This window comes from Rosa chinensis, chromosome 2 (genome assembly GCF_002994745.2).
Source record: "Rosa chinensis cultivar Old Blush chromosome 2, RchiOBHm-V2, whole genome shotgun sequence".
NCBI classification, from domain to species: domain Eukaryota; kingdom Viridiplantae; phylum Streptophyta; class Magnoliopsida; order Rosales; family Rosaceae; genus Rosa; species Rosa chinensis.
In genome coordinates this window covers 48,205,652-48,215,528 of record NC_037089.1, presented here as the reverse complement: position 1 = coordinate 48,215,528, position 9,877 = coordinate 48,205,652, and the positions used below count along the sequence as shown (strand labels likewise).

Genomic DNA, 9,877 nt, shown 5'->3' with positions numbered 1-9,877 from the left:
TCTACAAAAATGCTAATTTTATTTTGTTTCTGCTTCTGCTTTCATTTTCCTATCAGCATTGTGTCATTGGGATTTTGCTTGGTTTGAGCTGTTTAGCTCAAAAATTTGGGAACTTCAGGAGTATTATGACTAATGGAAAAAAAAAATTAGGATTTCGCACCCCTTGGTATGAAATCCTAACTCCGCCACTGGACCCTGTTTATGCACATTGTGACATTGATATCTATGAGGCCTGGATCGTTGTATATTTATTAAAAAGTACACTAGTGGCTTTATTCTATCATTTTGAAGTTCCCTGAGCTCTGCATGTCATACAGATAAATACTGGAAGCATTAGTTTCTTTATTCTGCTGTCAAGGATGCGGCTGCTTACAGCTCCTCTCCCCAAGTTCATTTGGTGCGGGTAAGTCTTGTCAGATCAAATCTGTAGGCGCTTTTGCTTGTTTTTAAATTGAAGTTAACAATTTTCATGTATGAACACTACCAAGAAAAGATGGCTCAGGAGAAGCCTGTTGGTAATGAGTTCATCATCTATCCATTAATTAAAATGATAGAAAAAAAGTTGAAAATATAGATTGGTTGTGCTAACTGGGGAAACTGAAACGCGCCTGAGCTTAATAAATTATCACTGGCCGGCTGCCAACCATATTCATCGGATTTATATATACTTCAACGGGTGCATTATTCTTGATGATACAAATTATCTGTTAGGTTAAGTGCATTGTTTTGTGTTGGTCAGCTATATTATTAAACAAATTATGGAGTTAGGTAGTTGAAGCCTTGAAGATATATATCAAGCCAGATGTGCATTATGGTAAAATACACCAGGCAAATACCCCACTTGAAGGGCCTAAGATAATCAAGTCACTATATAAACTATAAAGTGGTACAGCAAAGACCATAGTGTGCCCCATTCTGCATTTCATACTTCAATTCTCCCTTTTCTCTGCTCACTCTAATTCTGTTATCAAATTTGATTGCATTAAGAACATGGCTGAAGCTCTATACAGTTGGCATTCCCCTGCAGCGTTTGGCTTCCATCACCCTTGATAATGTTGAAAGAGATCTGAGACCAGTCATAGGTGTTGACACAGAAGCTGCAAACATCACCCGCAATCTTGAAGCTGTTCAAGCTGTGCTTGAGGATGCTGAGAGCAGACAACTGAAGGAGGACACTGTGAGGCTTTGGCTGAATGATATTACACACCTTTGCTATGAGATGGAAGATGTGTAAGATGAGAAAACTGAAGTTCAAAAAGACGAATGGAGAAACAAGAAAATGGAGGTGAAGATGGCATTGTTGCCAAGAAGAAGGTATGTTTCTCCATTCCTTCCTCTTGCTTCTCTTTTGGCCAAGTCAATCGAGTAGTTCATCGCCGTATGGATATTGCTGTCAGGATAAAAGAACTAAATGAGGAGTTCATTTTGATTGCTAGTCAAAAACAAAATTATAGCTTTCAAAACCTGAAAAGAGACTTGGAACAACTTGAACCAAAACTTTCTTCCCCTGTTGATATAGTATTTGGTCGAGATTACGAAAAGAATATTTTACTACATAAGTTGTTGACTGCAATTGTCATGAACTTAGGGTCCCCTTATGATCCCTATGATAGGGATGCGAGGAATTGGAAAGACAACTCTTTCCAAACTAGTCTATAATGATGAAAAGGTCAAGGCTCATTTTGACTAGAGAGTATGGGTCTCTGTCTCAGACCCTCTTGGTGAGATCAAAGTTGCCAAAGCCATCATTGAAGGACTTGGTAGTACTAGTACCCCAAATTCAACTGAGTTGCAAACTCTTCTACAATGCATACATCAATTGTTTGAGGAAAAGAAATTCCTCCTTGTTTTAGATCATGTGTGGAATCCAAATCTTAGTGGGTGGAAACAATTAAGCAGATCATTATTTAACGGGGATATAGGCAGTATAATATTGGTGACATCACAAAATGAGGAGGTTGCTATCATGATGGGAGCAGTCGATCCCATGATCCATTTGAAGGAGTTTAAGTGAAGAAAATTGTCGGTCATTGTTCTATCACTTTGCATTCACTGATAGGGAAAGAAACGAGTCTGGAATGTTTGAAGTTGTTGCTAATTATATTGTCAAATTATGCAAAGGTTTCCACTTGCTGCAAAGACTCTAGGTAGCCTAATGCGCAATAAGAAAACATCACTTCTTTTTCTCTCTTTTTTTATAGGAAGGTTATTTTGTATTTGGCAAAGTTCTTGAAGAGATTGCTTGTGGCTTGTTACCCTGTTCCCAGGACATCACTATTCTGGCATCATAAGTATGAAGCATTGTGTCTATGTTTTGGTGATCCAATTTTTTATCTCACATATATCAGTAGCCATCCTAAATCCTGTGATAGTTAGCGTAAAAGCTTTTGGTTGCACATAAAGTCAAACTTGATAAATCTTGTTACAGTGTCACTGATGTTTTTGTTGTTTTACGTGGAAAGCATTTTGCTGCATTTGGTTACTTACCAGTGAACCAATGGATTACGAGTGCAAAGGGTTCACAAACATTTCACAAGCTGTTCTTCCTTTGGTTTACTTTGCTATCTGTGCTGGATCTTCTATCACTCTTATAGCCCCTCAAGTTCATTTGGCAATGGTAAGTCTTGACTGTAGGAGTGAATTGTATAATTGGAAATGAGCAATTTCTATGTCTACACAGTACCAACAAAAATGTGCTTTGGAACTAGACTGTCCTACAATAATATGTTTTTGGTTTCTGAACAATTATCCTCAGTTTTACACTTGCACTCCAGAAAAATTTGAAAGGGAATATGTTAACATGTATCGGCTATCCTGTTTTACTATGCAAGGCACATCATTCTCTTTTTTCTTTTCATTTCCATGGAGAAGGTGCGGCAAAGCGGGCAAACACCCCTATGTCAATTACAGCAGACAAAAGATCAGCTGATCAGGAGGGAGACTAAAAGAGGAAAGCAAAGCCTGTAACATCTGCATTGTCCTTAAAAAGTTCTCTGCGGTATGCCTCCGGCAATGCTTCTGAGACGGCGGTGAATCTGAACTGGGGAGACGAAGTTTGTCAATGTCGGGCGAGCCCTCTGTGTGATTTAGTGTTCTCTTGAGGCTTCGATTTTGAGAGAGCTCTATGTCCAGCCATCACTGAGATAGAGTTGCTGCCTGTGTCTTGTGTCATTCCTGTGGATTGTAGCTTCTTTTGTGTCAATGTGAAGTCAAACCCACAAGCTTTGGTTCCTCCTATGGAGCATTATTTATGTATTGAATTGGATGTTATTTGGTTCCTTAGATTCTCGTGGTCTGTATTTCAATTATGTAGTGATTTGGATGAAGAACATCCTAAATAGGCTTGCTTGACCCACTTGTCCAGGCTGATATCTTCTGAATAACTTGATAAAGCATAGGTATTTTCATGTAAAAAAATGAAAAGAACTGACCGGATTGTACATAGAACGGTATCTATCGACCTTTGGAATGTAAATTGTGCTGGAAAAGCCGCATTATACTAGACGAAACCACAGGGAAAATTATTTCAACCCTGTGGTCCTATGGAGACCTGGAAGCTGGAAGCTCTGAGCTTCGGTTGCTGACTTCAGTAGTACTGGGTTCAATGAGCGACTCAAACGTCAAACAGACCCCTGCGTGGAAACATAGCCCTCTGAAGCGAAATTAGTGCTCAGATTGATTGTTGTAGCTCATACCGTTGGTCATTCTCAAGTCGGGACTCCTTCAGCAGCTCTATACAAAATCGCATTGTATCGTGCGATGGGTTCCGTTTGATAAAGACTACTGGTATGTTAGTTTGTCAGGTTGGTTTGCAAAGTTTCAGTGCAATAAGCTAAACAAAACCAGATGAAACAAAAACTGGAACTGAAAACTTTTCCTTTAGCAGCAAACTCTCCCCAAAAAGTCACAAGAAATAAGCCTTAGCAAAGTAGAAAGGTGTCACACACTTCAAATGAACTTTTAGGAAAAGCAATCAATTAAATTCATTAATATCTGGGCACACAAGTTACTCCATACACTACCAGAGTGAAGATACTGCAAGTGTCAAGAATGAGGATCCAAAAGAAAAACTATGAATCCAATGGGGTATCCGTTAACTGGGGAAGAACAGTCATTCAATCTTCGAAATCTCCAGCATTCTCCAATAGATAGTTGGCTGCCAGCTCTTCATTACGGTCACATGCCAAAAAGGCCTCAATCACCAAGGCTCTATCAAATCCCATTGCCTCAAGCTACAGGGAAAATTACACAACTAATGAGCCAATATAAATAGATTACACAAATGATTCTCTCAAAGAATAAGAAGAATACATACTCGTTCAATGGCCTCCTGTTCCGCTGGAGTTACATTGATAGCATGTGGCATTTCTTGATCAGGCTGTTCAAACATGTCACTGGAGGAGGAGAGTAATTTTGTGTAAATGAAATGTCAGGATTATAACAAGTTCTATGTGTGAAAAACATATACCAGGACATGCATCTTCAACAAATACAAAAGAGAATCCTTCCTAGGCTTTGGCTCTGTTGATAAGTGGGGTGGGAAGTGGGACAGTGTATCTTATGCCACAGTTTTGCCAAAAAAAAAAAAAACAAATGCCGCAGAAGGGGCAAAAGAAACTAGAATCCAGCAAAACAATGGAAGATAAATGGAAATTAATAGATCGATTCTCGGAGATGCTCATATGACTCATGCTGACCAGGTTTCTCAGTGAGATTAACTTGTAGCACTTCCTTCTTTTTAATTTTTTTTCTTTTTGAGGTCTGCTAAGTTTTTTTAGGATTAATTACGCATTTTGATAACTATGGTTTAAGAAATTCGCATGTATAAATGCTCACCCTTCAGAACCCTCAAGAGGTTCATTTATTAATTGAAGGAACTCGGCATGGTGCTCCTGAATTAATCTTAAAAGCTGGGGGTTTTGCTTTCCAAGTTCCTGCAGCATGGGCTGTAACAAAAGCAGAATGCTTAAAAAGAAACCATCGCATTTACTAATGTGAAAAGATGCAATTCATATGCATACCTGTAAAATTTGTGGGTTGGCTTGTACCATTGAGCGCAACGTTTGGAACTGTAATGGAAACAAAATAAGTAAATCAAAATCCTCATCATGAACAACTTAATAAAGCAAACAAACATCTAAAACAGACATGATCTCCCACATTTCCCATTCTAAAGACCAGCATACAGTTGACTTTAGTGAAACGTATCTCTACAGTGGTGATAATATGTGCTCAACCTTTTTCATTGGCTTCTATACTTCCACAAAAAAAATAATAATAAATAAATAAATAAATAAGAAAGTGAAAATAGCACACGACATCAAAATGTCAAATAAAATCATACTATGCAGATTGTGATGGTTCGTAACTTCACACAATATATTTGCAAAAATTTGATATGATCCAATCATGTCAATTTAATGATTTGTACAACAATGATAAGAACATGTTAGAAAGTACTGTAACAGGATGCTTACCTGATGATTGTTTCTAAGGAAGTCGAGGGATCCAAGTGCACCAGCACCAGCACCAGCACCGGACAGTGCTTCCTGGAGAATTCCAACTTAGATAAACATACAGCCACATAAAATTAAAAGAAAGTCCTTGCACAATCATAAGACTTACCTGCGGAAACATATTCAGGGGAGCTGAATTAGGTGCTCCGGAGACAGGTGGAGCATTGGCTACGCCTGTTTCAGTTGCCTGACTTGCAGGGAAATGAGCCACAGGCACTGCAACTTCCGCTGTTTCTGGAATACTCTGAACAACACTATGTCAACAGCTGAATACATCAATATAATAGCTAAGAGTTAAAAGAAATGTAGACATACAGAATACAAGTAGTCCACTGCTCGCTCTGGGTTGTTATAAGCCGCTCGAAGTGCACGTGTAACTGTTTCTCTGTCCCAATTTCCACCACCCATATCCATTATCTGTTGAATAGTCTCATCAAGATTAGTTCCAGCAACTAAATTTGACGCAGCTTGACCATAGGTATCAGTATGCACACTGCAATTGAAACACAAGAGTTAACATCATTAGGTTCTATACCAAATAAGTAACATATTAAGGCAAGCAGAATCCAACGGTGTTATTTAAATTGTATAGAACAAAGCAGAAGCTCCACACCTCCCCCCCCCCCAAAAAAAAGTGTTATATATAGGGCACATATAGGATGTCAAGATAACTGCACCTAACTAAGGTCACAACATGGATAGCACACATCCACCATATTATTGTATATTCACATAAAGTACCACATCCCAGCTACATTAACTGATTCAACATGGAACACACAAACCAAATCTAACTCAGGAACTTTTCTTCTGGGCTCAAATCACATGCATCAAATATCATTATAGGATCTGCAGAAAGAAGCATACTTAGCAGTGTCTGAAGCAGGAGTGGTACTCTCTGAAGGCCTGCAAAGCAGAATAGGAAAAATATATTAGAGTAATGTAAATACTAGTTCAAAAGGCTTCTTGTCATGTAAACTCACGGTGCTTGTATGGGAGCTTCGGCTCTGGTAGTAGAATTTGTGATTGGTGCAGTTGTAGGTGGAATTGTAGAAGCAGGCTGTGACACAGATATACAGAATAGCTTATACATGATTAAGACAACATAAAAACTGGACATACGCCCAGTAAAACTTTAAAAGAAAGTGCAAGTATAGTACCTGAGCAGATGAAGCCCCTGCTAAGCCTGTAGTTTTACTCTGTCAAAATAACAAAACAAGAAATGGAACAGGGTACAGCAGTAAGAACGAGGGCTTATGCAAACAAAGTAAACCATAAAACAAAGGGTTCCCACAACTGCTGCCTATCTGGGTTATGTTTAATACATAGATATCATCTTGGACCAATGTTTTATTAGTGCAAAAACACACTAAATAGATGTCGGCTTTAGCAAAATACAGGTATACAACTGAACCAAACCAATAGCAGCATACAAAGAGATAACACCAGAGACCATGTCCCATGCAAAATTCAAATTGAGTGAGCCAATAACTAAAAAGATCAAAAAGAAAAAGAAAAAAAAGCATGTGTCTACACACACACACACACGCGCATACATATATATATATATATATAGAGAGAGAGAGAGGGAGAGAGAGAGAGAGAGAGAGAGAATTTAAAACACCTTAATAAGGGATACAACCACCAGTCTTAGAACAAAAATGTAAATGTGCCAAAAGAAAATAGACATTGTTTCTCATGAGAGATATGAGTAGCTACTTTCCTTGCATAACATAGCAGCTGAAAAGATTAACGTATGCAAAAACTTACCTTAATACAATCTGGCCCTGTCTAATTTCTATTTCCCCTTCTCGTAGTAGTAATAATATCTTATGTGGTTCAGTTTTAAAAAGGTACTATTTCTCTCTAATTTTTTACATTTTTTATATTGAAGCAAGCAGCAAAATGAGTTGATGCCCTGCAATGTGTTTCCAAAGACTTCACCGTGAACCTCAACCTCAAAGCACTGTATTAGAATCCCAGGCATTTGTATTCAGCCCATATTTGAAGAATCATGGTCGTCTCGCTTGTGGTCTTGTTCAGACACCCTTAGGATACCTTCCTAGCTATTGTTAGTTTCCTGTCCCCTAATGATTGTAGGGTTCAGCAGGACCACCACAGTTTCGAGCTCGGTCCGCAAGGTGAGTTTGGGGGATTCTGGGTATCGAAAAGAAGAAATATATATATATATATATATATATATATAATACTAAAAGAAAACGATAACTTTCCTTATGCAATCCGCATAACCATTACCTAATAGACCTTTTTTTTTTTACCAGATTCCCACCCCAAAAACACCTTGCGCCAATTCCCATTTGATTAACTGGTCTCTATTCCTTCCTCCACCCCTTCCCATGAAGACACTATCATTCTCAGTATCCTCTTTGCCACACTGGAAAGGATCTAAAAAGAAAACAGTAAATAATGGTAAGCAGCGCGAGACCAACTGAACCACAGTTAATCTTCTTCTCTTGATAAAAAGGCTTCCATCCAACCTTTAACTTCCTCTCCATTTCTTCCACCACCAGATCCCAAGCTCACTGTCCTAAGAGGCAGCCTCCATGTTCCATTGTCCACCTCGATATCCACATCCTAAAATTGCAGATAACCCCTCCAATCTACTCCTCTGAGTAGTACCCAGTTGCAGCACTTACCGAATCGTTAAAAGACACGGGTACCTCCAGCTTCAAAATAAGAGCCATATAAGTTCTCTTTTAGGCACACATACATGAAAGTTCTGCTAACCCTAATTATTGTAAGCTTTACACTCCAATACGTACCTCAAAATATTATTCACAAGTATCATCGTATTATGATAAAATCACTTTTGTATCCTCAGCATTATCAGACTAGCCAGGTTAATGAAACCATAATATCTACATATAACAATATTATCATCCTAAACAGGCAGTGGGTAGCTACTAAATTATAGAAGAATATAACCACAAAAAAGTCGTTGGCAAACTCATAGTGTACGTAAGTTCAATTAAAAACTTAAAAAATAAAACAAAGCATTCCCTTTACCAAGTGAGGTTATATGCAAGTTGAAAACTTCATAAGAAGGAAAATAAGGGTACAACAAAGTTACACTATCGAAGCATACAAAAGCGCTAGTCACAAAATCTCCATACTTATAGTCTTCCCTAACACTCGAGTTAGGCCGACAGCACATAATAAGACACTTATTCACCTACTACCCAACATTACCAAAAATCCAATCACAATTGATCAAAACATTGAACAACATAAATCGTTTCCATATTCAAACAAGACCAATCGTCAGCACATTTCCAAGAGAGAGAAAGAGGTATACCTTACTAAGCATGACAACAAGAAAACCATCTTCAGTGACCTTGTTGTCGGCCAAGGTAGTTTCGTCTTTCAAGACTTTGCCATTGTGTATCAGTAACTGCTGCCCACACGGGTAATTATCTTTCCCTTGTATATCCTCAATGTTCTTCTTAACACCCATCACCTTCATTTTCCAAAAAAAACCAACATTTTTTCCACATCAAATTTCAATTCAAAACTTGTCTGTAACTAAACCAACTCTTCTACATCACAACATTTCCATCATTCCTAATTGGGCATTGTGCTCAATTACTTGACTCACGATTACAAAGAAACAACGCGAAATTTCAAAATTTGAATTGAAAAAAAAAAAAAAAAAAAAAAGGAGAAAGGTGCTCACGGTGTCAGTGGGCTGAACCCTAATTTCGAAATGGCTGCCCTTGAGGGTCTTTACAGTGAGCTTCATGCCGGCGCGTGGGGGCGATTGGGCGAGAGGAGAGGGGGGGGAAACCCTAGAAAAGAATCGAAGGCCGAAGCCTCTAAGGGAGGAAGGAGTGCAGGGAAGGAGCGAGAGCACAACTTTAGTCACTTTTCCATTTCCTTTCCTAATAAATAGTCCACCGCACGAGGGTGGCACGTGACTTCTATGGATCCCATTGAGGTGAAAATACCACTAATATAAACTCAAACTCAAGCTCGACTCGGCTTTGCTTAATTGTGTAACTAGAAACTGCTCACACCCTCTGGGTGTGGAAAAGTGGGTGGTTATCAATTTAAAAATGGGTAGTTAATATATTTTTTTTATTGTTTTAGTGTTTTGACGATTATGTCCTGTAGAATGAAAATTGTGCTTTGTTTTTTAATATTTTAAGGGTATTTTAGTACATTTTTTTAGTTTTGGCTAACAAAGCCTGTTCTATTAATATTAGTATAGATAATGAGTTTAAATCTTTAACTAGTTTAACTTGATTTGTATTACTCGATCAGGTGTGTTTAAGAAAAGGATGTTGAGAAAGATGAAACAGAAAATATAAAGAGATGTGATCAATTATTGTAGAACTAATTAT

General features: G+C 38.2%; 1 protein-coding gene and 1 long non-coding RNA gene across 2 annotated transcripts; one reads left to right on the top strand and one right to left on the bottom strand.

Annotated features, from left to right (window-relative positions):
- The first annotated feature begins 409 nt into the window (after positions 1 to 409).
- LOC112187711 lies at positions 410 to 3,435 on the top strand. Its single transcript, XR_005806358.1, has 3 exons — positions 410 to 1,314; positions 2,463 to 2,617; positions 2,872 to 3,435. It is a non-coding gene; the product is annotated as an uncharacterized LOC112187711 (long non-coding RNA).
- A 424-nt stretch (positions 3,436 to 3,859) lies between these two features.
- On the bottom strand, positions 3,860 to 9,403 carry LOC112187710 (ubiquitin receptor RAD23b). The gene is made up of 12 exons (XM_024326601.2): positions 9,211 to 9,403; positions 8,833 to 8,994; positions 6,677 to 6,715; positions 6,500 to 6,576; positions 6,384 to 6,422; positions 5,832 to 6,009; positions 5,626 to 5,760; positions 5,478 to 5,549; positions 5,022 to 5,069; positions 4,837 to 4,946; positions 4,316 to 4,394; positions 3,860 to 4,232 (listed from the first exon to the last, which is right to left on the bottom strand). The coding sequence occupies exons 1-12, from the start codon at positions 9,274 to 9,276 to the stop codon at positions 4,116 to 4,118; spliced, it is 1,122 nt and encodes a 373-aa protein (XP_024182369.1). The 5' UTR covers positions 9,277 to 9,403; the 3' UTR covers positions 3,860 to 4,115.
- Between the last annotated feature and the right edge of the window lie 474 nt (positions 9,404 to 9,877).